General features: G+C 44.2%; 3 protein-coding genes across 16 annotated transcripts in view; 1 reads left to right on the forward strand and 2 right to left on the reverse strand.

The window, feature by feature from the left end:
- Positions 1–26,550, forward strand: part of ZNF827 (zinc finger protein 827) — a 198,649-nt gene that overhangs the window by 6,199 nt on the left and 165,900 nt on the right. For 11 of the 13 annotated variants that reach the window (XR_010472373.1, XR_010472372.1, XR_010472375.1 and 8 more), the window contains exon 1: positions 11,852–16,034. The gene's annotated coding sequence lies outside the window, so the exon portion shown is untranslated. Of the gene's footprint in view, positions 1–1,915; positions 2,021–11,851; positions 16,035–26,550 lie in introns of those variants that run through there. The other 2 variants (XM_065061919.1, XM_065061921.1) reach the window with 1 other exon arrangement.
- Positions 2,034–11,757, reverse strand: REELD1 (reeler domain containing 1). Of its 2 annotated transcripts, XM_013371785.3 has the most exons (7): positions 11,488–11,757; positions 10,211–10,531; positions 9,451–9,673; positions 7,663–7,820; positions 6,651–6,939; positions 5,873–5,936; positions 2,034–4,204 (listed from the first exon to the last, which is right to left on the reverse strand). In XM_013371785.3, the coding sequence occupies exons 2-7, from the start codon at positions 10,428–10,430 to the stop codon at positions 3,611–3,613; spliced, it is 1,548 nt and encodes a 515-aa protein (XP_013227239.3). In that variant the 5' UTR covers positions 10,431–10,531; positions 11,488–11,757; the 3' UTR covers positions 2,034–3,610. The 2 variants fall into 2 exon arrangements, with proteins under 2 accessions (XP_013227239.3, XP_064918009.1); XM_065061937.1 differs by lacking the exon at positions 11,488–11,757 and having other exon boundaries at positions 10,211–11,281.
- Positions 18,870–24,967, reverse strand: LSM6 (LSM6 homolog, U6 small nuclear RNA and mRNA degradation associated). The gene is made up of 4 exons (XM_065061957.1): positions 24,837–24,967; positions 23,676–23,788; positions 20,087–20,200; positions 18,870–19,126 (listed from the first exon to the last, which is right to left on the reverse strand). Exons 2-4 carry the CDS (start codon positions 23,767–23,769, stop codon positions 19,092–19,094), a joined length of 243 nt encoding a protein of 80 aa, XP_064918029.1. The 5' UTR covers positions 23,770–23,788; positions 24,837–24,967; the 3' UTR covers positions 18,870–19,091.

Here is a 26,550-nt window from a genome sequence, read left to right on the forward strand (position 1 = left end):
GCCTGGGCTTGCGCATCCCTATTCACCACAACAGCTGGGCCCCCAGGGCCCTGTGGCTTCTCCTCTGAGTCTTGTCACCCATTTTGGAGCTGGCAAGATCAGCGCGTTTGGTTTCTTTGCTTACTAGTGGCAATGCAACCAACGCAGGAAATGTCCATGGTGACTTAACCAAGCTTTGAGCCAAACATGTTGCTTCATGCAACGTCTCCACGTTACATCTAGTACCACTAACATATGGGAAGGTTGCCATCCTCTGCTAACTGCAGTTTTGTCAGTCATCTTTAGTAGAGCACGTGCAGTATTGCATGAGACAACATCCTCTCCAAAGCAGAGGGGGAACAGATTTATGGAAGAACTTGATGATGGGCAAAACCAAAATGATTTCTGATACCATGGAAAAGCAGAAGAGTGAGTGATGGTGTTGTATGCTCAACAAGCAGGACTGATGGTTTAAGGGCAGTGGCTTATATTTTTGTGAGCAGAGGGAAAGTAGGAATCACGGTGACACAAGATAGGAAAATGAGCGTGCAAGTAAGGTGTGATGAAGGAATATGTCTGTATACAAGTTAGTTATTTCTAAATCTTTGTCTGTTTGAAGTTAGGACAGCTCAAGTATTGTAAAGGCATCAGAGTATTTAAGCCGTAGGAATTTTCACTGCCTAAACTGCCTTTGATGCCTGTTTGTCTGTTGGGGAGACAGACTCAGGATAGATGTGCATTAGAGCTGAATGTGAGCTGCTTTTGACACCTTTTCTCAGTAATTCTGATCCAAAGCCCTGTCACTTTGCTGAGGGATGGCAGCGTAATGTGGGCCAACGACGGCTGCAGGCTGACCCGTGCTGGAGGAACCGAGATCTTCCAGTTCCAGCAGATGTGACCAACACACTCATGTACCTAGAGAGGGGAAAAAGTAGAATCTTCTCACTTGTTCCTCCAGTAAATAATAAAATGGTTTGTGTCTTTCTTTTCCTAATTCTGTCTTTTTTTTTCTCCTGAATCTGTTCCAAACGTGAGCACAGGTTAATTTCCATACAAGGCGAGTCACTTAAGAATAGGGGGTGTTTGAATGATTTCCCTTTTAATAAATTAATCAGTGCTCATGTTTTTAACAGTATTAAGATGAGATAAAACCTCCTTCCCTCTTGTCGTGGCAACTACAATAAACGAAACGTCATTCAGAAGTCAAGAATAAAACCACCAGCACTTTAGGTCTCAGCCAAGTCCACAAAGTAGCAAAACTCATTACTAATTCAAAGGAGCTGTGTCCCTCAGAGCTCACCATTACTGGTTTTACTACTAATAAGACTGGAGCTGCATAAATTTAACAGAAGGCAGAATTGGGCAGTAAGGCAGAGTAGTGTTGAAGTATTGCTGCCCTAATCAAACATCTCCATGTGGTCTTCACTTGCTCTGGTCAGCCTGGCAAGAAGTGGTGCTGGGTCATGGGGAAAGTCCTAAGGAAATGAAGGTTATGGTTTTAAGGCTATACCAGTCTAGTAACATTAAATCTAGAAAGATAGTGGAAGAGGACATAGGTATTTGTAATTTATTCATAAACAGCTATGCCATCATAAGAAAATTTTTAAAATAGTATGTGATAGTTCTTTAAATATTTAAGAGTTTGTTGACCTATTTTCTCAGTTAATTAGGATTTTTTTTTTTTTGGCTGCATTAACAATGGCTTGAATGCAGTCTGCTTTAGTCACTGCACAGTTCAGCCACACTGGGTTACAGAAATTTTATTTCTTTCTAAAGCACATGACATAGGAGAGGAATGCCAATTTTAAGTGTCTAGACTTGTACTTTAAAACCTATAGACTTCTTAGTAGGTAGTTCTTAAGGTCAACTTATTGGACATAAAACCATTCATGTGGCATGCTTCTGTATCCTGAAACAAATGTCTTTTCAATTACAGCACTACCCTTGGTTACTCTGCAGTGGGAGGGCCATGGTGTGGCCACCCTTCTCTTGAAAGTGAAGATGTTTAAGACCGTCAAGCTCACCTGTGCAAGTTCTGTATGTGAGTACACTTATTTTCTTACTCATTTATTTTGTAAAAGGGTCACTAGGCCTAGAAGTTAATGTGACAGAAATTTGGCCATGTGTGTAGTGCAAAACATCATGCCATTAATCACTGTATGGTAGTATGGTCAGAATCCATCTCTTTCTGAATGCTAATAGAAGTCTTTATTAGCAAAAGAAGCACTATGTTCATCACACTGCAGGGGGCTGAACAGAATTAATTTATGTCCCACGTGACTCCTCTGAATTCAACGGCAAGGTAAGGGAGGGTGTGAGGGAAGAGTTTTGACTGACTGTCAGGCTCGAAGATGGCCAGCAAGTTGGAGACAGCCACAGAACCCTTCTGACAGAGGGGGAAGTTGTCACCAGAAAAGATGCCATGAGCCTTCAGGGACCCCTTGTTGTCTGCTTAGCTCAGCAGTGCCTAGTGCTGCAGGCTGTGAAATAACATGCAGCACCAGAGTTTAAGTCTGTACCCCATTACACAGCTTAGGGACCATCTGAGCCCCTCCACCCTAGAAAAAGATACCAGAAGGCGTGACTTCTCTCTGAAAGGCTCTAAAATTTTCATCTCAAGAGTATTGGTATCAGGGCTATTTCTGGCTCTTTCCAAACTGCAGTAAAATCAACATTTACCCTTGCTGTCATCACCTCTCCTTCTTAGGAGGTGTCAAGGATCTTCATGTTTTCCAAGGGCAGTTTTAGTGGCCTCCTGCAGAAAACCCCATGGTCAGAGAGAAGTTTGCACAAACTCAGAGAACAAAGATGCTGTAAACTTTCCACGCAGCCTTTGCTGGGGATCTCCAAAGTGACCTGGGAAGGGTACTTGTCAGCCTGAGTTCCTGCGCAGAGTGTTACTGAGCTGACTCAAAGTAAAAGACCAAGTAAATGCTGGCTGTTAGGCTTAAACAAGCTTCCTCATCAGGTGCAAATGGACAGGAAAGGTTTTCTTCCATTTGCACCTGATGAGGAAGCATGTTTCTCCCCCAAAAGCTGGTATCTGCCACCCTGTGTTTTGTTCCCATAGATCAGTTCAGCACTCTTTGGATCAATGTTCTCCACTAATGAGTTATTGCATTTTATTTTCAAATTGAAATTTAAGAACTACTGGTAAATATTTTGTCTGAGAGACACCAAGGACATAGAATCAAAACTGTAAGCTCTTAAATGAGAATGGTTTGGTTTATATCCCAGATTTCTAGTTCCTAGAAAGAAATATAACAGTTGAATACTTAGATTAAATAGGAGACAATACTACAGTGCAGAGGAAGAATTTCTATTTTTGGCTGCACCCTTAAGGCAACAGAGGCGGTGTATGTCATGGCTGCAGTGACATCTAATGAGCAGATATACGATATTAATTGCAGTAAGTGTAATGCACTGAACAATCTATCAACTTCTATCTTCTTAGCAGCTGTAGCTTAGATACTTCTGGCTAACACCTCTCTCTGAACTGCTTCAAGCTTGTTTACCTATACAATGGCACATACAGGAACCTTACTGCTGCTTCCTATAGCCTGTGCTGTGCAGTCTGGGCTATTTTCACCATCACTGGCTGCTGCAGCATTGCTTTCAGTGTCGCAGGTGGTCAGATGATTGTCTTCTTCCTACTGCTCGAGGGGCTGACCCAGTTGTACTCGGCTTGCACCAGCACGAAGCTGTTCTCTCGGATCTTTCGGAAGTGCACCACCTCCCCATTTTCTCTGACAGCGATGACATTGGTGTCCGGCTCACTGAAGGAGACCTCGGTTCGCTTGTGGCAATGCTGGGCACAGACGCAGCGCAAGGCGGCTGCCAGAGCCAGGCCCAGGACGGCTGTGCAGACCAGGAGGATGCCGAGCTGGGCTGCTAGGAGTTGGGTCCCTCTGCGAGGGTCTTCCCCCTTCTCCGGAACAGCAGAATCAGGAGCTGGTCTGGTGACCCACTGCAGGGTATTCTCGCTCACCTCTTCCTCCTCCTTCTCCTCCTCCTCCTCACCCCTGGAACCTGGCTCATCTGGCTGCAGTGCCAGATTTCTTTCTGCCATTTGTCTTGAAGACAACGACAAATTGCTGGCAGCATTAGCATCACCAAACCAGGATGTTGTCATGGCAGCATCAACCAGGTGAGTGTGTAGGTGAAGGGTAGGAGATGCTGTTGCATGCAGGGAGGTTTTCAAGATGGCCTCACTCTCAGTACTTGCCTTTGAAAGCAAAAACACACCAAAATGTACAGTGAGGGAAGAGAAAGGGGTCTGATGAGATTCTCATCCACTACCTACGTCACAGTATAGTTCAGCTCTGTATTTCTGACACCCAGATGTCCCCTCCTGGCCTTGGAATAACCCTGCTCCATCACCTAGTTACTCAAGTAGCTTTTAGGAAATGAGCCAGATTCAGCACAGTTCTGTCTGTATCAGAATTGCCGTGGGAAAGAGGAGGCACTGGGAGCTGGACCTACAGGGGCAAGGCAGAGTGGGTTGAAGGGGCAGAGGTATAGGGCACAGACAGAGAAGGAGGTCACTGATTTGCACAGGTAAAGGTCTGCAACTCCCATGGTGGTGGTGGTATTCTTCACAGGCATCGTTATCACAGGAAAAATCACTTATTAAATGATTCTCACCTTGAGCGATGCCAGAGTCATGCTGAAAGGACAGGCATGATCTTCCCAACCAAGCTTTAGTGTCCCACCAGCCCCACTGGCATTCAGTATCATCCTTCTGAGACTGTGGATTCAATCATGGAGCAGAGGGACCCGGGAGACTTGAGGTGGCCTTTGATGTCAGTGGTTTTAGAGCAGTCACATACAATCTTCCCAAAGCCCCTCTTGCTTTCTCAGTCTACACAGCCCATTTGGAACCTGCTGCCTCTCAGTGTTGCTTGACTGCTCATTTTAGTGCGAATGACTGTTCTTGCTTGCTCCTGTTCCTAGGGGCTCTGCTCGGTGCCAGACACCTTCTTTTATCCATCATGAAATGATGGGCACTCCATGCCACTTCTGCAGCCCAGGTTTTGCTGCAGATATCATCCAAGACTGACTGTGAAACAATTGTACAATTTAGGAGGCCCCCACTGAATTTTTCCCTTCCCACTGTGCACCTGAGCCCCCATCCAAAACCTATAAAATGTACTGGAGTCTTTTCTTCGGCTCCACTGAGATTTGGATCTGGCCCTCAGTAGCTGGCACCTCTCCAGCCTGTCCAGCCCAGCAGGCTTTTTCACACATCCATTAATTACACCAGAGAAACTCTCACCCTCTACCGTCATTAGCAATTTCTAAAGCTTGCTGGGAAGACAGTGTGACAGGAGCACAAAGCTGAGGTAGGAGCCCTGGCAAGCTGTGAACCAAAGTTTGGGAGGGTCAGAGCATCCTTTGTGGAAGAGACGGTTTCTGAAGTTGCTAGTAAAATATGAGTAGCAAATAAAAGCATTTCAGTGGCTGGACTGCAAACTGCAAAGTTGCTCCTGGCAAAGTTAGGATTGTATGTATATGGATTGCTTGCCCTCAAAATACAAATGCCATAGCGTAAGGATATAATGCAGGATCTTGGACTTCAGGATAGCAAATGGAATTGTCTTGGAAGTCCTTGCTCTATCTCACCTCATTTCTCCTTTCTTTTTGTACTACTCTCCTTTCTTGCCTAATTTCTCAGTATTTTTATTTCATTATGTTCTTCTGGTCTTGCCTTGTGCAGTAACTCTTCTTTTGCTTTCATTTCTCCACTTCTTTCCACAGCTATGCCAGATGCTCACATTTTTTATGAGACCTACGTGGGCTCCTTGGTGCTCTGTTGCAGTAGAGGTTTTATCCTCATCTTCTCTTAGACCTTTCTGTCTTTGGAGAAGACACCCTCCACATCCTTGCTGCTTACCTGCCCATCTCCATTACACATCAAGCACAAGTGTGGTGTAGCAGCACTGGCAACGCTTTCTGCTCTGAAACACAGACACGGGAAAGGCAGGTTAGTGAGTGATAGTGATACCTGTCGCTGCAGCTCACGTGGAAGCCCCCAGGCTCTGCAGGATCTGCATCCTCTGAGAATTGTGCCACTCACTAGTGCAGCCTTGGGATGCACACAATCAACCCAGACTGTAAGGGGCTGTATTTTAATAGCACCTGATCGTTTATTCCTATTTCCATCATTTTCACCCACAGTGTAAAACATTGCATGAAAGCTCATATGATCCAAACCTTCTAAGACTTGGATTTTCTCCCTGTCACTGTCACGTGCAGTCTCCAAAGGATTATTTCTAAAATTGCTGGCAAGAAAACTCCCTTTTGCCTTCCCCCCAGCTGCAGACACCTTCCTAAATAGGCCCTCACTCATCCACAGGGAAACCAGTACCACAGGGTGCTTCAAAAAGAGGGACCCAATTTGAAATCACTGTATCTCTGCAACCATGAACCACCCATGAATGAAACTCTTACCACTTGAAAGGGCAAGGCATGGTTTCAAATAATAACTTGCTCGATAACTTGTTAAACCATTTGTAAATTTTTGTGTAGTTGTGAAGTGTTGCCATCATTAAATATACTGCTTTGAAACTGTCTCCCTCTCTTTGAAACACCCTGCATTTTTCTTCCCTAGAAGGGTTGGAGAAATAGCTCTTGCCACCACCTAGCTTCAACATCAGGGCTTGGGGCAGTACCCGTCAGAGATGCTGTAGCTGGAGGCATCATCCAGGGAGAGGAAACCTCGCAAGGTGTCTGCCATGCCGAGGTCTTGGGTGGGGAGGGACGGCTCCAGCCCCCAGCTGCTGGATCCGCTGCTCTGGCTGGACACAGCCCGCTCCGGCCGGGCTGGCTGCTTCAGCTCAGCGATGGGATGGGCAGCTGAGCCCACACCAAAACCTGGCTCTGGTGCCAGTGTTGTCATGATGCCAGTGGGGCTGGCAGGTGGCACCAGGGAGCTGGTGGCAGCCGCAGGAGAGGTGGGACCTTGTCCAACACAGACACAAAACAAGAAGCAGGGAGAGAGGATCAGAAGCCAATTGTCTTTGGTTTGTTTGTTTCAAATCCCACTTGGTGCTAACATGTGCCAGGAAGGATCATTATGGTGACTTTTTTTTTTTTTTTTTTCAATATTCATGTCAATTTAAAGTGGGAACCCAGATAGAAAATAAAGCATTAAAGCCTGATGCCTGAATTACATTAACATGAAATAATTAAAACTTGGTCTTGATGCCATGCCAAAAATGCTGAGAAACACATCTGATTTTAGTATACATAAATTGTTGGAGCATTTTACTGACCAGAGACCATATAAATATAACTAAGTAAATACCTGAAGGGCAATAGTCACATTTAGAGACAAATATATTCCTTTATTTAGGCAGCATTGCTAATTGCACTTGCTTGTCCACAGGAGCTGAGATTTTAATTAAAGAACTTTGTATTTTAGGGTTTGCATTGAAATTGTAAGATCTGGCAACCCCATTTATATTTCTGGTACCCTCCTCAAGACTGGCTCCATCACCTCAAACACTGACCCGTGCCATCACTTTGAGTTCGCCACAGCCATCCCTGACCTCCCCAATGGGAAGAACTCAGGTCCCTCCGGTTTATTTGAGTCACTTGTGTTCAATGTTTGCCCAGAATAAGCTGTAAAGCTACTCTGTGATAAACAGTCAGTAAAAAACCCCATACCTTTGCTCACCATACCTGTGGGATGTGGGTCAGCCAGTTCTTGTGAGGGTGCAGGGGCTTCGGGGTTGGGCTTCTCGCCACTGCCAACAAGCGTTTTGTTTTGCCCTCGCTGAGCTACGATAGCAGATTCAATCTTTGCCCAGTAAACAAAGTATGACTGGACTACGGAGATGCTGTTAAAACATAATTAGGCAAGAATTTACGGGCTCTATAGCATTAATAAAACATCCAGCTGTTTAGCTAATCACAAGGACTGCTTTGATCCGAAGGCAGAAGCAGCACAAAAATATTTTAAAGGATTAGCCTGTCACATGTTTTGTATTACAAATAAAAGATATCAAGTCCCATAAAAAGGCTACTGGGTGAAGAATCACCACTCATAGTTAAGGTCAGTCAAAGAAATGTGTGGGAACTTAAAAAAAAAACCTATTATATTCGCTGTGTTGATAGAAGTACATTTGGAAAACTTGGAATAGCTCTGCTTATAATCTTCTGTAGGCAGGGAAACAACAGTGGTATTTACTAATTAAAACAAGTCAATTTAACTTGTACAAACAGCAGAATAGGTAGGAAAAAAAGTCTCTCTTCTCAGCCCTCCGATATTTGAGCCTGCCTAACACTCTGCTTTAGCAGGTGCCAAAGCTGCTCTTGGCCAACCTTTAACCATTCATCCAGAGCCACCTTTAACCTGGCGATTTTGGGAGAATTTCAGCTCAGATTGTTCAGCTGCTTTGGAGAATTAGCTTAAGGAAGACCAACTCTTATGAGGCATTTTTAAGCCTGACAAGGAGTTTTTCCAGATGCTGTGGTAAGGAGAAAAGGGAGATGCTATCAGAAGTCAGCTTGGAAGGTCAAAAGCCAGAGGACAACAAAAGCACCAGTGTGAATGGGTGGGAATAGACGCTCTTGGGTTTGGGTTGGTTTTATTCAGCTGCTTGAGTTTTACTTGTTTTTAATAATATTTCCTGATCTAAAACAACAGACAAAATTGGAAATGCTGAGCAGCAATATTTTTGTTTCAATGAATTTGTGTTGAATCATGACAAGATGCACAAGCCATGGAGCTCACCAGGACACTTATGTTTTGGGATGCAGCCAAGGATCTGGCCAAGCAGCTTCTAAGTGGTTTTGTGAAGTCAAAACATAACAATTCAATTTCTTCCAAAATGAAAAATCTCTAGGCTACCTCTAAGACAGCCAGTCAGAAAATGAGTAATTTCATTCCAAATCAGAACCAAACTATTTGGACCGTTTGGGACTTTGGCGCAGAACAGGAGTGTCAAGTTTTGACCCAGTGCTTGTTCTGTCTTCCTACTATGAATAATTCTGTTTACATTTCACTTTAAAAAAGCCCACTAATATATATATATATTTATTTATTTTATATATGTGTGTATATATATATATATATATATATATTTGTTTTTTTTAAGACGTGATATACAAGATTATCCTGTAGGCGGGGAAGTCCTATGGTCTGTCTTATTTAGAAAGACAGGCAATGTGATCACAGTTCTTTCTTTATGCCTTAGTATTTCTATTTCCTAAGTGCTTAGGCTGTCATCTTCCAGTGTATTTATACTGAGAAAATAGTGACCATGTAAATAAAAAGCAGCACTACCCAGCAGATATAAATGGCAATTTATGTACCATCTGGGATACTGTTGTAGCATTTGATAAGTATTTAGCTACATGGGGTTCAAGATACATAAACTACTGTGCTGGACAAGTATGATGGAAAAATAAAGCCAAGCCTTTAACTGAGAAGACACAAATTCTGGCTAGGAGCCAACACGTTCTTACAAAAACTTGATGTCTCCAATGGGTTGGTCTGGTGCTTTCCATACAAAGGACAGGTTTCTCTTCAGTGACTTGTCCGAGTGGGTGACAGTATCACCATCTTCAAAACAAGTCAACAGCTTGGAACCAGGAGGAATGAAGATGAATGTGCCGGCAATTTCATCGTTAGAGACTTTGCGAGCTTGAAGCAAAAAGCCCATAAAATCCCGGGTGCTCCTCACCGTCACTGCAAAGACAAAACATGAGACACGAAGCGATTTGTATAGTAGCTGTGGGGTGAGTTGTTTGCAGTGGGGTTTCCGGTGGTGGCACAGAAATCAAAAGAAAACTCTGTACACACACACACACAAAATTCAACTTGCTTTGTTGTCACAGCCTGCCTTGGACATGCTGAACGCCAGAGGCCAGACTTTACCCTTAATTTTGTGAAACTGCAAAAATAATTTGCTTGAGTCTTTTTTTGCCCCTTGATTATAAGCTGCTAACCACACTTGTGAGGCAACATGCAGCCATTTTTCAGGAAGAAGGTTTGGGTCCCCCCCCCCCCGCCCCGGCACAAATGCAAGAGCCTGTGCTCTGCCCTCTGAAGGGTTTTCTTTGCCATGGGGATGAGCAGGTGAGTGGCCAGGCTGGGGAGCACTGCCTCTCAGCTGAACCTAACTTGAAAATCTGCCCACGGAACTGCCACAAGGTAGAACTAGAAGTTGCTTTGGGGCTTTTTCCATCGCTGGGCTAAGACGCAAAGTCAGAAGTTGTTCCTTACCTGGAACCTTGTCGCCTGGGGAGTAGAAGGACATGTTGGTGTGGACAGTCACATAGTTGTTGCTGGGGCTGTGGAGCTGGGCTCTCAGATGCCTGGGCATCATGTCGGTGCAGGCAGAAGGGCTGGCGCCTTGAGAGAAGGCAGCTGCGCAGGAGACCAAGCACAGGGCTGTGCATGCCCAGCTGACGATGGCCATGTGCGCTCTCCTTCCCTCCTCCATCTTATGGCCACCAAACAACGGGCGGGTTCACTTCAAAGCAGTGGCTTCGGCAGCCTGGTGCCTTTGAATTAGCCAAGCTACAGAGCCACCCTTCCCACAGCCTTTAAATGAAGGAGAATAAATGATTTCTGTGTGCATGGAGCCACTTCAGCAATCCACAGAATTTCAAATTTTGAAGTAAATTGTTGAGTCTGGAAGAGGGGAGGCCCCACAAGAGGATGCTTTTCTTGTGAAGTCGCCCATGGAGCTGCATTTCTTGTGAAGTTGAGGTCGGGCAAGATTAGGCCTGAAGAGCCTTGTGGTGTTTAGCAGGAGGAGAAGACTCTGTGTGATCACACTCAGCACCCTCCACCCTTCCCAGCCCAAATGTAAAACCTGATCCATGGGGCAAACATTTCCCCTTGGACCTCCAGAGCTGCTGCAGGGCCCATACCATAAGGCAGGTAGTTCTGCTTTTCATGTAGCTCTTTCTAACATCTTCTTTTCAACGTGCAGCTTTTCCTGGCTGAGGTTTCATTATGCTTTATCAATAAATAGACGTAAATAAATCAGGTGAAACTAGGGACCAAGGAGGTCTAGATTACACCTCTATCTCTAACACTTCTGGAACTTGCTAGCTGTCTCTAACAAACCACCATTGCAAACAAAACACTTTGTGCCCAGCCTGAACCAGGGAGCAGACAGATGCAGTTTACCCTTCCACAGCTGAGCATCATCCCACTCCAAACAGTTACATGCCAGAAGATGCTTGTGGGAGTCACAGGAGCCTTCACCAAACATCCCAGCCCCTGCATGGGATGCCCTCCTCCTCCTGGAGTCAGCCTTGCCCCCTTAGGTACACCCAGACCTTGCTTGCTGGATATAATTTCTCTCAGGAGTGCATGAAAGCGCCTCTGAGCAGCTGCTCTTTTCCTCAAGAGTTTCCCAGGCTGTGCCCCTGTTTTCCATTCCCCCCCACAGGCCCCCGTTTGCACTCCTCACCCCTCAGGTGTGGGGATCAGGGCCATGGTCCCCAGGGCCACCCAGGCTGGGACTGGCCGTGCCACCCCTTGCTTACCTCGGGACACGTACGCCGCTGGGCTTGCTGCCGCTGCTCCCTTCCCAGCCTGCCTGAGACCCATCCTTTCAGGGACGATCTTTGCTTTCTCCTCTAATGGGAAGTGCAGCAGCTGTTGCTGCTAATACCCACCACCTACGGCAGCTCCCCGCCAGTGCCCAAATCCTGCCTTAATTGTCTTAGTTTTCCTCTCCGTATCCCACCCACGTTTTTGTTTTTCTTTTCTTTTTTTTAAAATTTATTCTATAATGAAAACAAAGGCAACTAGCAGGGGGAGCAGCAGAAAGCCATGGGGTTTGTGTGGGACACCCTGGGACTCCTTTGCAGAGATACAGGAGGATGGGACTCTTGCTAGCCCCGTTGCTCTCCCCATACCTCCCCCCCTTCCATGCTGAAGCTTTGCAAAGCAAAGCCACGTCAGCTCCCTCCAGTCCGTGACCCCCCAAGCAGTGTGCCCTGTCTCTCATGCTTACATAGGAGTTATTTTGGAAATAAAAGCAGAATTTTGCTAGAAGCGCTGGAAATATGCATCCCACGCACCAGGAGGAGACATCGACACCCCACAAACCCACCAGAGCCGGGACACAGGACTAAACGCCTGATATGCGTGACTGTCCCCTGGCACAGGAGCTGTGTCCGCGTTGTCACCCCTGCTTTTTGACTGAGCTACAAAGGCAGCCATGCTGGGGCCTGGCCATGGAGCTGATCCTGTCCCTTGGCTTCCCAGCCTGTCTCATCATCATTAGAGCCTTCATCAGCATTGTTTGTTCTGCATCTCCACAGTGCCTGTATCTGATCTTGCTCGGAGTCTGACCAGTGCAGGAGCCCATCTGGAAAAGGGACCAAGGTGACCTGTGCCTGGGGCACCTCCCAAAAACTGAAGGCAGGCTTGCAGACACCCCGCTTATTTGTGCTGTTCCCATCATCTGCCCTGCTCTACAGCCTGTTCTCATAAGTGAAACAAGATGCTGGGCTGGTGCTGAGGTACTGCTGCTGACAGCCCAGCTCTCATCTGTTCAACTGGTTTGAAAGTGTGGGAACTGCTGTTACTGGGCTCTCAGCAGACTGCTCTCCTCTGCATTTGAAAGAGGCCTTCTAATTACTGAATTTCAAGATATAATGCAAATCTTATAGTTTTCTTTCTTTTGGTCAGTGGAAGCAGAGAGTTTTAGCCGTAGTAGACCAGAGGGAGAGGGGCAGAGTTTGCATTATTGCTTCTGTTCCTCTTGGTAATTGCCTGTATATTATATACAAGTATATTATATACAATTGCCTGTATATTATATCCAATCTCATCCTAATCCTTTCCTGAAATCAAATGGTCTCATGGATTTTCCTTACTAATTTATTCATAAGTTAACCTATCCCTTGTTTGTAGTTCCAGTGAAATAAAGCAGCAGCTCCAGGCCTCTGACAAGCTGCAGGGAAAACACCAAACATGTCACATCTCTTCCAACACAGTGGCCAGGTCTGAAAACAGTAGTGCAGGCATGGATTTGTGTCACAGCGTGGTGTTACAGCATTGCATAGTCTTCTTCAGCTGCTGCCACATCTTGGGCACACGTTTTCCTATGCCAACTCCAGCGAGGACCATTTCTCCACTGGCTTCACCTGAAAATGCGGGAAAAGCAGCAGGGAGAGAGTGCAGACCCCAAAGCAGTGGCGTTGGGTGCTGCCTTTGTGCAAAGCCATGGGGAGAAGGCAGAAGAGCTTCAATCAAAGAGACCCAAACACAGCCCATCTGTAAGAGTATGGGTTGTACTTCAGCACTGAGGCGGCTCCACTGGCTCCCCAAGCAGGCAGTGGCCTCTGGGCAGGTCAGGATGCGCTGCCATGGGCGTGTTGGATGCAGGTTTAGCAGCACCAGCCCACAGAGCTGCATGGTGCTGCCTGAATGCCACGTTAATTGCTAAGCTGTTCTGAAATACAGCCTTATGCAGAGTTTGTCCTCACTGCCTGCTCTCAAGCAGAGGAGCTCAGTGGCTTCAAACCTGCACTCAAACCAAATGTCACAACTGTCACCTCCTTAGAGATGGAAAACTCCTGTCACAGTCATTACCGTGACATGAGCACCTACCAGCAGCCTCAAACTGCACGTCTGAATGCCAAGTGACAGGCAGATGTTTCCCGTAAGAAATACAGCCCTCTCCGTAGCCTCTGGTTGCATCACCCACCAGGACAGCATTGCCTCAGCCTTCTCTGGCCAGAGCTTTGACCTGCTGCAGTCATTTGAGCACAGGCAGGCTCTGCGTATCACCCTGATGATGGGGCCCAGACAGACGTAAAAAGAGCACATGGCACTGCTGTCACTAGAGAGAAGTTTGCCTTTTTCCTGTCATAAATTCCTTTGTTAGTAAGAAGCTGGCAAGGAGAAAGGGACGTAAGACAACTTACACCCTACTTTTTTAGCAGCATTTGTGTAGCGGATTTCTAAAACAATGAAAACCACAGCTGGGATTTTAAAATAGTACTAGGAAAAATCGTGCATGCTCTGTAATAGCTTGATAATTAAGATAGACTACAAACCATGTAACTTGAAGTTTCATCAACTTAGTGCACAGAAAGCTTATAAATACAGGGACATCCCAGGCTCCTTGATGCAGAAACTTTCTCATTCTTGCAGATTGCTTCCACATCTCCACATTGTTCAGGGTACAACAGGCAGAGCAGACATGGAGCAGCAGATGTGGAGCAGGTGTGGTGGAGATCAGTGTGTAATGTGGGCACAGATGTGAGCAACCTAGAGCTGACACTCTGGTGGCTTCATTGACAGGTTAGGAAATGCTTTGCTACTGCAAGATAATCAGGGTTATAATGAGTTGGAAGTCCTTCCCAGCCAGCTAGCAACCACCTCAGTCCTGTGAACGATGTTTTGTGGGGTTAGAGAAGAGTGGGCAGGTTGATCAAACAGACAGCTTGAAGGTGGCAACAGTTGACTTCAAATCACAAGGAACTGATCATTAAACCAACAAAGCTGGAAGCACCAACTCTTAAAATAATATTTCGGGTCATCTTTAAAACTAAGAGCAATGCCCAACTGTAGGAGACTGGTAAACCCCACGGTAGTCCCACTGGGAAAATGAAGAATAATGACAACTTGGCATCTCAAGGTTGACCTGTGCACGTCTTTTTCCTCCATGTTTGGGGAGACCAGGCAAAATAGAATGTTTCTGTGATGTCTAGTTAGGCAGAAGGTCAGCAGAAGTACTGGCTGCTCCCTCCATTTCTATCCACTTGATTATTTTTGCTATCTCACCAGCTGCAGTTCGATAGTGGATTCAAATGCTACTGCTGGGAAGGAATTGACACACACACAACATATAATGTGGCCTCGTGAAACTCCTTGCCTTATAAATTCAGCCTAAAAAAAAAAAAATCCACTTTATTTTCTTTGGTAACTACTGCAACCTGGGCAGCTGTTCTGCACTGGAAGGGGAGGTTGAGGAGATGGAGAGAGGCAGTGCAGGGTCTCTGGATCTCAGTAAGAAGGGTCTGGCAACAAAGATTTTGATAACTGATTTACTAAGACAAAGAAGAGAAATGCAGACAGCAAGTAAATTGTTAACCCTTTCAGATGCGGGGCACCCCATGTCTGTGTAGCATGGACAGAGCCCAGGTGGATTTTCCCATGGCATGCTGCACAGAGCAGCATCTGATCCCATCCATGGAGAGCAGCTCCCCCTTTTCATCACGTGAACTATTTTATAATTTCATTACAAGAAAGCAATCCTCTTTGTAAAGGATGTTCTCATGAGAACTTGTTGCTGCACTGGTAGATAAAGGCAAGGCCAGACAGGCGGCACAATTGCCGTACCGAGTGGGAGCTGCCTGTGATCCGATGAGCTGCTGGAGGTGTCCTGTGGGCTGAAAGCCACACCGGGCGTGCAGCACAATGTAGACCTGAAAGCCACGCTGGGCGTGCAGCCCAGCCCAGCCCAAAGCTGCTCTGTGGATCACGGATGCCTCAGCATGCAAGAGTCCTTGATAGCAGCTCAGGAAAAGCCTCCTCCTGCCTGATTTCTGAGCCTTGGAGAACAATTTGGCAGAGAGAACTGAGGCTTTGAAACTGCTGGCTCCACAGTTTGCTTTCAAAACCGACACAGGGCTGAAGCTGATCGTGGGCTGACATATTAGAGATCAGGTATTGCTCTGGTACCATCAGACAAACATTAAAAGGCCACCACTTTGCAAACAGGTTCACACTTCCCTCACTAGCGTGAACAACACAGCCAAACCCAGATTTTTCAGAGCCAGTATGAGCCTTAGGATTTCATGGCAAAGTCATATCCAGGACTCTCTGTAGCTGTTTTGTCACCTTAACATTGTGAAAAAGTTGGCAAGAACTCAAATAAAACAATGTTCAGTGGGTTTGCATTAGATTCCCTTTGAAGTAGGAACCAGGTGGCAACAATGTGTACAACAGTGACATCACAGGTGTGTACCGGTAAGGCAGGTCTTTCCCAGCATGCTCTGCTGCCTTCATACAGGGGCACTCCAGGCTGCCCCAGGCTTAGCAGTTCCCTGGCGTCTGGCTGCCCTGTTGCACAGTGAGTACCTCACTCCTTCTTCCAGACTTGCTTTCTCTAGTTTCCATAGGATAAGCTGGGCTGTTGTTCCCAGCCAGGTTTTTGTTTAAGGAGATGTTGCTTTTCAACTGCAAGAAACTTACCCTGGAGGTGGGGATGTTTTAAATCCAGAGTTATGGCTCTTTCTAGAGCCTGTGAATTGGAAGCGTGGAGGGAAGTGGGAGTAGTAGAGTGGTTGAAGGGCCTTGGTTTCCTGAAGTGAGTGCAGCTTCAGTCTTTGAAATACAATTAAACTTCGGTAGTTTGGGATTTTGAATTACTTCATTTTGGGTGCATTCTTCTAAGACAAGTGAGGGACAAGCACTTGTGAGTTGCTCAAGGAATGTTTCATTGTCAGGCCTGACTCAGGTGAGTGTAATCTACAAGTAAAACTGTTTTATACACAGGTGTTAGGGCAAGAGCATTAAGATATGGTAAATGAGGTAACACAAAGGATGTGTGTGAAGATATACTGCGTTTGTAAGTGTATTTGTATCCCCCAGTGCGATAAGGATGTTATAAACTAGGCTGAGTCATTTTTAAGCATCAAGAGTTTGTGAAATACACCGTTCTGCTTTGATGTTTATCTGCAACTGTGATGGGATGGCTCACCTTACACTTTGGGTAGTGATCCGTGTGCTGCTCTGACAGCTGTCTGGCCAGTGTCTGATTGACTTGTGAGTGGCATGTTGTCACACAGAATACAGTAAGTCAAAACAAGATGTAAAGATAAGTAAATCCATCCAAGATTAGTGTTTTATCCAACTCAAAACAAGCTACAAACACTGGGCTGCCTGATTTAAGTCAAGCTTAAATGTTCACTCGATTTAAAAATTTGGGCTGAAAATTGAATTAAGGAGAAAAGTCTTGTAAAATGTGCATAAAGGTCAGTAATTGTGGGAGTTGAGTCTTGAATTTCTTTAGTTACTTTTGAAATCTGAATTTGTGTTACAACAGCTCCTCTTTAATACAAAGTTTTTTATCTGTCTTACATTGTAAACAGTGATTTCATGATGTAGAGTACATTAAAAAACCTCGCCATTTAAACTACGTAGTATTTTCCAAGTTCAGAGTTTAATATGTGATTAGGCCATTTGATGTAGTAGATCAAAAGTGAAAAATATTCTATAACTAGACTTGCAGGAACAGAACTGCAATTAAAAAGTTAGCAATGCAAATTCTTGAGGGAAAACCAGTCTGTGCAAAATGTGTTCCTATAGGTGCATAGGTGGAGGAGGGGAAAAGGTGGAGAAGAAAAAAACTAACATCATGTTAACATTAAGAAAAACACAATAACCTGTCAGCTGTATATAGATGACAAAACAAATGAAAAACTGCATGCTCCATTTGGAGGTACATATTTCTTTTTAAAAAGTCACAGAAGAGCAACTTGGTGATTTGTACTTGCACCCTGGACCCTTTTCAACCCTTGTCAGAAAGCGTCAAATTATTGAAGCATAAAGTAGCATCTCCGTGTTCTGTAGTGGCGTCTGAAGTGTTGAATGTGGAAAGGTTAACTACTGATTGCAAAATAATTTAGATTTATTTCGTAAGCTTTAAAATAATTGCAACACACATTCTCTTCCTTGGATAACTGAAATGTAACTGTTCCCTGCTTACATTAGGGCTACTGGTACTTGGAAAGAATAGGCCAGTGTTATGTTCACACAATTGTCTTGTGTTCATCCATCCACAACTAGAAGTATTTTTGTTTCTGGAGGCACTATAAACTGCCCAGAGAATAAAGCAAGGCTTCAGAACACTCATTTTAAAAACTGGCTAAATAATTTCACCGTGAGGCACATTACTCTCAGTTATAACTTTGTCCCAAGGAACAAGAAATCATTCTGAATATCTGGATGTTAATTGCCATAACACTCAGACTAAGGAATATCTGAACATTCACAGTTTGTTTTCTCTTGGCTGACTGCGTGTAAAAAGAGAAAACATAATTCATAAATTGGTATAAGTATCCATCTAAAATGGAGCTGGATTTACTCAGTGGGCTCCAATTACCTGGGAGCATTGTTACAAAATACAAACAAACAAGTTCTGACTGTTGCCTGCACAGAGGTTCCCGTTCCCTAATGCGCAACCCATACTAAAGCTTAATGTGTCTGTTCTCTTTTCTGACTAGCACATAAAGAGAACATAAAGATGGTACTACCTGGCGGGGAAGTTGGTGGGAGGAAGAGTAAACTGTCTGAATGGGATACACATGGCCTGTTTACAAAAGCATTTGGATTTCTAGTTTGTATTCAGAAGCAGCTTTAGATATTAGTTTAAAATGCTTTTTATTGAAAAAAAGTCCTTTGTGTTTGGTAAAGATGCAGGGAAAAAGGGCAACCATAAGCTGAAGTAGGGTTGGAGGCACAAAGGCAGGAGGTAAAGCCACAACCAGCTGTGTTGGCAAACCAATGGAGAGCTTGTCACCCGTGACTGACCTCCTCAGCTGGCACAGGGCTTTCTTGTCACCCTTGGGGCTTTTCTTGCATTTGATGCAAGTCTTTCCCCACCTCGAACTGTTGAAGAGACACTGTTACATCCCTTGATTCAACGCACGATTCAAGATTTTTTCAGGCAGCTGAACTTTTTACCTGATGACTTCTACTAGACTGGCATTTAAAGCTGACCCTGTGTTTTCCAAAAGGGACAGGTCACTGTCACCAAAACATGAGGTCTTCCCTTCCCAACAGCAGTTAAACTATTGGTTTGCCATCAATCCAAGACTGTGATTTGCAATTACTCCATGCCTGCTCACCTTCCAACCAGTATTTCTGTAACTGTCAGCATAATTAAATGAGCTGTTGCTTTGAATTACTCTCACAGCATTATTACATGCTTTATTTTTTTTTTCTGTACAGTGGAACAAAGCAATACTTTGAAACAAAAACATTCAGGAAATTTACACTGGTTTACATTTATTTAAAAAAAATATTTAAACACTTGTGTATTTCACCTGTAGATTAACTACAAATCAAATAGGGCTCATCACTTCGATGAGGTTCACAAACACAAAACAGACTCCTTCTGTCGTCTTCACATCCTCCTCTTCTGTGTGCTTATGTACAATACTGTGAAAAGGAGAAAGCAGCACACGTGGTAAATAACATGCAATTCAATTACTGTTTCTCCTCCCAAAACACTTTGACACAGAATGGTGCCACATTCTCCTTGACTTTTTTTTTTTTGCGAAGTGGGATTCGGTTCTTATTTCTTTTATTCCCTCCTTCCCAACCTCCATCTTCTTAAATAACTTGTTCAAACTCTGCTTCATTTCCCTTCTCTACAGGTCTCTTCATGTCTGACCTGTGCATTTTCTCTGGTTTTGGATATTCTGTTCCCTGGCATGTCCTGTTATTACAGCCCAACACTGATACCAGAGTCATTTTTTGGAACCTGGGGTACTTATCAACCTATGATTAAGAGCAAATCTGTCTTGCAGTGGGGCAGGATGCTAATTGTCCTTGAAGTGCACTAAAACCCATCTACTGCACTGGGATATTCAAAGGCTCAACAGTAAAGTGCAAATTATTTTCTTGACTGGCAGTAAAATCTTCACCCGAAGATAAAAGTAGCCTGCAGCACTAATGAACAGCATTCATTCAGGTCTGGACAATCACATCACAAGAAAATATTATAGTGCCATCAGTATCTGTAGCCTATCAGAAATTTATGCAATATTTTGCCTAGCAAAACGCAAACTTCTATGGAGCGGGAGCCATCTAAGCAAGCAGTAAGTGCAAAGGGGTTAACCTGTCAAATAACAGGGAATAAGCTCTAAGGAAGGATAGAAGAGAGCAAGCTTCTGTAAATGAATTTCAAGTTCAGAGGCAAAAACGGCCACAAGAATGAGGAAACGCACAAATGCTGAAAAGAGGTGCTGTAAAAAGTAAATACGTTAAGGTTTCTCAGAAAGCCTGAAGCTAAAGTTCTCACAGGCAGCTTGCTTGCACCTCAGCCACTCAACAAATTCAGAAATAAATATCAAACATAATCCTCTCATAAGGAATAACACAGGGAGGAGGAGTTACCATTATTTCCTCGGATAAACGCGTCCCCATACTTGTTCTTTAATTGTCCATTTACATATTCTTCAGTCTGTTCCAGAGCTATATTCATATACCCATCCAGGCAAGCCAGGACACCTGGAGACAGTGACAGTTTAAAAATGAATCAGCTTAAACTTCTTTAAAAATAAACAAAAATGCAATGCATTTGAATAGTACTGAAAAAAACTGTATCTGTGTAACAAACTAAAAGCCCAAGCTTGGCCAGATGAGTCAGTAGATCGGAGTATTCTTCGAAGAATGAAGCTGAGAGTGAGGAACCCCAGGCACTCTAGTAGCAACTTCATCAGCTGACAAGAGTGGGGGTGGAAAGGAAAGTCTTCGAGGCACGACTGTCAAAACATTGACAATTTCCACTTTGGAAGTTTAAGTTGTCCCTTCTCACTTGTATTTTAAGCCACACATCTAAAAAGAACCCATGGCATTAAGTGTAACTAGATAACCTAAGGACAAGGCTACATAAATGGAGTTTTCATCAAAACTTGTGAAGGATATATCTGAAAAATAGCCCTTTTAATACAGGACACCATACACACTTTTTCATATTTATGCTTGCAGATCTAGAAGAATATTGGCTGCGAGCCTCTGTTTTGATGTAAACAAAATTCTATGTTTTCAACAGGTAAAAGGTTTTCAAAAGACACTGAAATCTTCCTACAAAAATAAAATTACCCTGTTTAATTAATGCAACTCAAGAAAAAAATCTCTGCCATTTGTAATATTAGATGTTCTTTTGATCAGGAAAACATGCACTTGAGCAGCAAGGGTTTCAGACAAGTATTTATGTTCTCAGTTTTCAGTGCCCTGTGGAAGCTGTACCTTGTTCCCACAGCACTTCTATGTGCTGCCAATATGATGATTTTTTTTCATTCAAAGTCACTCCTTGGTGTCTACACCCACCCTTTGGATCAGAACGAAGGCCATCTACAAATTAACTTACCTAATGAACAAGCAGACTATACCTGTAGGAAACTGAATGTGGGAATGAACAGATGTAAAGAAATGCTCAGGGAATGCAAGCTGATTTGTTAATTGTGTGCATAAAACAACTTATAACAAGCTACGTTTATCTCCAGCTTGCCTCTGCATTTTCCTGACTTCATCCTTGCACACACAGATGATACCACTAAAATAACTTTTTCCTCTGTTTGAAAAACATCTCGTTTATTTGCCTGGCATTAAAACAACAGAAATAGAGTGTATCGGTTGTATGTGGGGAGAAAAATCCAGTCTGTGAATCCTCCTCTAGGACACATTCTCATTTTTCAGAAGTGTTATTGTAATATCTTCCATTAAATAATTAGGAATTCAAGTTCTCCCGCCAACCTGTTTGAGGATTATTATTTTCCTATATGTTTTTCTTTTCTCTGTTTCCACAAAAAATGGAAAAACTGACTTACTGCTCACAAAGTCTTATTAAATGCACCAAAAACCCCAGGCAAAAGTCAGAACTCTTTTTCACTCCAGTAATCATGAGTGCTCTACAAAACAACAGAAAACAAAAAAAATGTTTATCCAAAATTAAAATTGAACTCTCCGAGGTTTCTTAAGCTACGATTCAGTAGGCCATAAATGCAGTAGTTTTAAACGCTCTTTTCCAAGAGTACATTAATGCTTGCTTCACTCTCTTCCTCCTTTTCTTTGTGTTTACTCTCAGGCCACTAATGGCATTAAATATTGTCACCGCCTATCCTGGCTAGTGTTTTTATCTATCCATATGTAGAGATCTTTTAATGTGCATATCCATGGGAATCATACATATTATCACTGATTACTTTCCCAGAGCTTCCTCCCTTAGACACGCACAACACTTGGCAGCATAGTGAGACATTTACAGTTACACACCAACACTTGTATTAGGCCACATTTGTGCATGTGGTGGCTCAGAGGGTGGAGGTGCAGACATAAAATTAGCAACACAGCCTAGAGGCAGAATCCAGACAGATCTGCAACAAAAGCCCAAGATGCTGGCTTTTTTTAATGTTTGGCTTTTACAAATGTTGGTCAAGTTTCTGTAGAAAATGAACTGAATGTATATTTTTCAAATGAGAACAGTGTACAGGTTTTTAACTGCAGGATCCCATCAAGTGGGAAGGACAGAAAGCAGAGAGAAATAAGAAAGGGAGAGGAAAAACATCCAATAACAAATAAGTGTTTTCAAAGGAACTGTGGTTCAATTCCCAGCAGATCTGATTGTGGGCAGGTCAAACTAGCCTCGTTGAGGGGAAAGTTGAGTAGTTGATCTGCAGCAGTTAAAATTGGATTTTACCAAGCAGAAGGTACCAACATTCTCAAAAAAAGAAGTGTCCTGCCTTGTGTGTACCTTTAGGCAAATGATGACTTGCTCTAATTGACTTTATTGAGCTGTCAGTACATTCTCCTGCAAGACAGAACTTACAGAGGCCAAAGATGGATAAGAATTAGTGAGGTTTTTCAGCTACCAACCCCACCTGAATTGTTCAGACAAAGTGGTTCTTCAAAAAATGAAACAGACTGTGAATTCTGTCAGCTGAAAGACACTAAAGAGGAAAAGGAAGGGATAAGAAGGCTTTGCTTGCTCTGTCAGTGAACAGTAACAATTTAAAACTGTCATAATACAAAGATTCCTTGTCACGGCACAAACAAGTTTTCTCTCACAAGTGCTAAGCTGAGCCAATTGAATTAAATCCACCTGAAGCAGTCATCCGTAGCAGGACTGTAATGTACAAGTCATTTCAGAACAAACGCCTAAATTGTGCTCAACAGGAGATACATTATAGTTTTAATGAAGCTTGAATACTACTAAAAAAATTGGACAGGCTGATAGTCTGATCCTAACAGGAGTAGGGCCAGGACATTTCACTGAACAGAGAAGTTTCATTTACTGCTTAAAAAACCCTTATAATCCTACATACAGTGCATGAAGATATACAGATAGGCTGAAGAGTTCTGGAATTAAACTGCTGCACCGTGTTAAAATGCACTGGGCATACAGCAGCAAAATCTCGTTAACCTTCCTCTTGTATCTCTGTGAGTCTTCATCCAACATGCATTTAGGCAGTTGTTTAACCAAGAATGTAAATAACTGTGTCAGCCCTTGTGTAAGAGCAGGCTTGGGACTGACAGCACAGTTTACAGTTTGAAGCTTTTCTGGACCAAGGTCTACACGAGGAATTGGAGAACAGGAAGGTGAAGAAAAAGGGTAGTTCCAATAAGGGATGCCATCAGAGCACGGAAAAGGGGACTGCCTGGCCATTTCAGGAATTCCAGCCAATCTTTACACTTTAGAATCTCAGAATCACTCCAAGACTCCAGTTTAACCATCTCTGATTAAGGACATTAACAATTTAGATAAGTAATTTTAATATCTAAATCACTGTTAGTGTCCTTTTCATTGGTTTCTCCAGAGCTGACTTTCTATTTTTAACGTCACCATTCTGAGATCTGTATCCACATACTCCCAAGACGCCGGATCACACTGTTTTGCTTTTCAAAAGCAACGCATCCGCTCCAACCTCCCCAAATAATGGAATCATAGACTTTACTTGGTGTGAGAGACAGATAAAGAACTCACCTCGATAATCAACTCCAGAATTTAATTTTACCACAACTGGCCTTCCAATTATTTGCTTTAGGAAGTCACTAGGGGTTTGCTTCCTTAGACTCATCTTGATCTTCTCTGGTAAGCTGGGAAGAGAGAGAAAACATTTCAATAAGCAACACGCTGACATGTGGACTTTGAACACTCAGGACAGACAGACAGTCCCCTGACTCTTAATACTTTCAGTAGGAGAAAATACCAAAGGAGATAAAAGCAAAACCTTAAGGCTGGAGGTGGAACTCCTAGAGCCACAACATTAAACTTTGGCATTTTTATAAGTTCTGAAATTGTTAATAAGAATTCTTGTTGGCTGTGCATCTTGTAAGCTTCCAATAGAGCCCAAGGCCTCATCTTCTCTGTAACACTTCTGGCTAAAATGGCTTTACTAACGTTAGGGAGCAAAGTTGTAACATGTGGTTCATATCTTTAGGAGGTGGAGGGAGAGGCCAGTACCTGTTCTGCACACAGAAGCCTGTGCTGGAACAGCAAGAGGAGGATTGTTTGTTTGTTTGTTTCAGCTCACAAATACAAGTGAAGAATAAATTTGAAAGGATGTCTTCAAATGAATCAGTAAGTTAGAATAAACTTAGAATCAGGGCCTGTGATTAAATTGTATGGAGACCTGAAAGGATGCTGTGATTTAAAAATTCACAGTGTGGCACACATGCCCCGTTTGGCCAGTATTGATTTACTACTGCTTTAATATTACTTTAAGTCATTTTGTGCAAGTAAGAGCTGTTCTGCATTTATATCGGTGGTAGAAAACAGTGCTAACGCTGACACGAAGTACAGCGTCAACTTTCTGTCGCTTGTTTTCTGCGGCAAATCGCAGTAAGTTATTCCGGCAGTGCAAGGATTTCCAGACGGGCGGTTTTCCCACCGACCCCCCTCTCAGAACCATGTGCGGTGCGGGCACCGCGGAGCTCGGAGCTGCCCGGGAAACGCGCTGTTGGGAGCCGCCGGTGCTGCCCCAAACAGCCACAACGGCGCCAAACCGAAAACAGCCCGAGCAACGGCTCCTGCCACACGCAGGGCGGGGCACACGGGCCGCACAGGAGTGTGTCCCCCCCCAGAACCGGGCAGTGCCCCCCTCGCTGTGGGCCCCGTTGCGGGCCCGGCCCGCCCCGCACTCACCGTTCACCGCCTCCTGCGCCTCTTCCCCGCTCTCCCGCCTGACCGGCACCGCCCCGCTACGGCGCGGCGTTGGGGACAGACTGCGCCGGGAGCCAGAACGCGTGGGGCGGGGCCTGGGGGCGGCACCGGCAGCGGGCGGGCCGAGGCGGCAGGGCCGACCTCCGCCCGCAGCCCCCAGCCCGGGCCTCGCCGTCCCGGCATCGCGGCTCCCGGGGCGCGTTTCCCACCCGAGTCCGTGGGTTTGGGGCCCCGGCGCGGGGCGCTCGGTCTGTGGCCACCTAAAATAATTCCTGATTTATCACATAGTTCCCCCAAAAATCCGTCAGGCTGTGCTGCGAGGGGTTCACCCCTGGCACCCACGGACACTTTAAGCAAACTCCGATTTCTTCACGCAGATGCATTTTGTTACGTCTTGCTTACACTTACACCCCGAATAGTCTCATCGGTTTCTTATGGAAAAATGATGTCATCCCGTATACAATTGTATTCCACTATCATGAGATTCTGCTCATTTCCAAAATATCTTGTATGGGCCTTATTGCAGAAATAAGGGAGCGTCTCGCAGATCTTGGTGTAGGTGTCCTTGCCAGAACTAGACAGGGAAATGTTGCTCCATTTGTTTTACACACGAATTAGTGAACATAAAAGCCAAGGGATTTTTTTTCAAATGTTACCTGGAAAGAACGTGGCTCAACAAGAAGCTGAACTTCTGTCTTCTGTTTCTCCTCGTCTTATCACCCATCTTTTCCCCTTTTCCCCAGCTCTTTCCCTAATGTCTGGAGAACTCGTTGGGTGGGTTATTTCGGTGATTTAGTACCATGACAGGAGTTAATCAGCTGTGAAAGCTTTTGGACTGGATTTTTTTTATTCTTCCGTTATTGATTTAGTATCTTGGTGAAACTCATTCTCATGACACAAAGCGAATGTGCTCTGGCTTTCCAGAACACAAGTTTGTATTCTGTTTTCCAGAGCTGTTTATCTTCTATTTTGAACACAGATCCAGTAACTTTCCCCCTGCAAAGTTTAGGCTAAGGGGCCAGGTCTGCAAACCCAACGGGGCTCACCTGCGCGTCCCAGAGTTCAAGCACAGGCACGGCCAGGAAAGTCAGGCCACGTTGTCCCCACGTTTCCAGGCAACCGTCATACTAATCAGGAGTATCCAACTGTGCTTGATTATATCTAGTACTAGAAGCAGAAAAGAAACATAAAATAGTTACTCTGGGGAGCAGGCTTGCAAAGTTTTATTTGGCTGCCTGGCTTCAGTACGTAATATTTTGATAAGGGAGCATTCTGGTTTTCGTCGTTGTCAATCTCTATGATAAAAACTGAGCAAGTAGATTTTTTTTCATGCCTGGCCTGGTAAATCGTCATGACAATATTGCAAATACAACTGGTTTGGGAGCCTTCCTGTTTGTTTTATTTCTTAGGAGTTTGAATTTATGGCTTGTATTTCTTTATTTTGCTAGTCATCAGAACCTGCTGAGCTATTTTGCCTTCTGCTCAATAGGTCACTTTCTAGCTAGCTTAGGCATATATTTAGTTACAGTTTCTACGTGTGTCGCTACTGTGGTTGTTCGATGCCAGTCAGCAAAATCCTTCTACTTTCCTGCTTCATAGCCTATGCACCTCACAGACATGTCTGTTTTAAATCACGGACATTGAGGCTGGCCAGTTTTGTATCCTTAGTTCCTCTCTTTCACGGTTTGAGACTAAG

The sequence above is a fragment of the Columba livia genome, chromosome 4 (assembly GCF_036013475.1).
Source record: "Columba livia isolate bColLiv1 breed racing homer chromosome 4, bColLiv1.pat.W.v2, whole genome shotgun sequence".
NCBI lineage: Eukaryota > Metazoa > Chordata > Aves > Columbiformes > Columbidae > Columba > Columba livia.

Bases quoted from the DNA above. Each gene is read 5' to 3' on its own strand.
- REELD1 (XM_013371785.3), bottom strand. From the start codon at position 10,430: ATGGAGGAGGGAAGGAGAGCGCACATGGCCATCGTCAGCTGGGCATGC. The intron at 9,674-10,210 runs GTAAGGAACAAC...TTGTCTTTGCAG, and splicing joins CCCAGGCGACAAGGTTCCAG to TGACGGTGAGGAGCACCCGG. The intron at 7,821-9,450 runs GTAAGAACGTGT...ATGTTTTAACAG, and splicing joins ATTGGAGACATCAAGTTTTT to CATCTCCGTAGTCCAGTCAT.
- LSM6 (XM_065061957.1), bottom strand. From the start codon at position 23,769: ATGAGTCTAAGGAAGCAAACCCCTAGTGACTTCCTAAAGCAAATAATT. The intron at 20,201-23,675 runs GTGAGTTCTTTA...CACTGTCTCCAG, and splicing joins TTCTGGAGTTGATTATCGAG to GTGTCCTGGCTTGCCTGGAT. The intron at 19,127-20,086 runs GTAACTCCTCCT...TCCTTTTCACAG, and splicing joins GTTTATCCGAGGAAATAATG to TATTGTACATAAGCACACAG.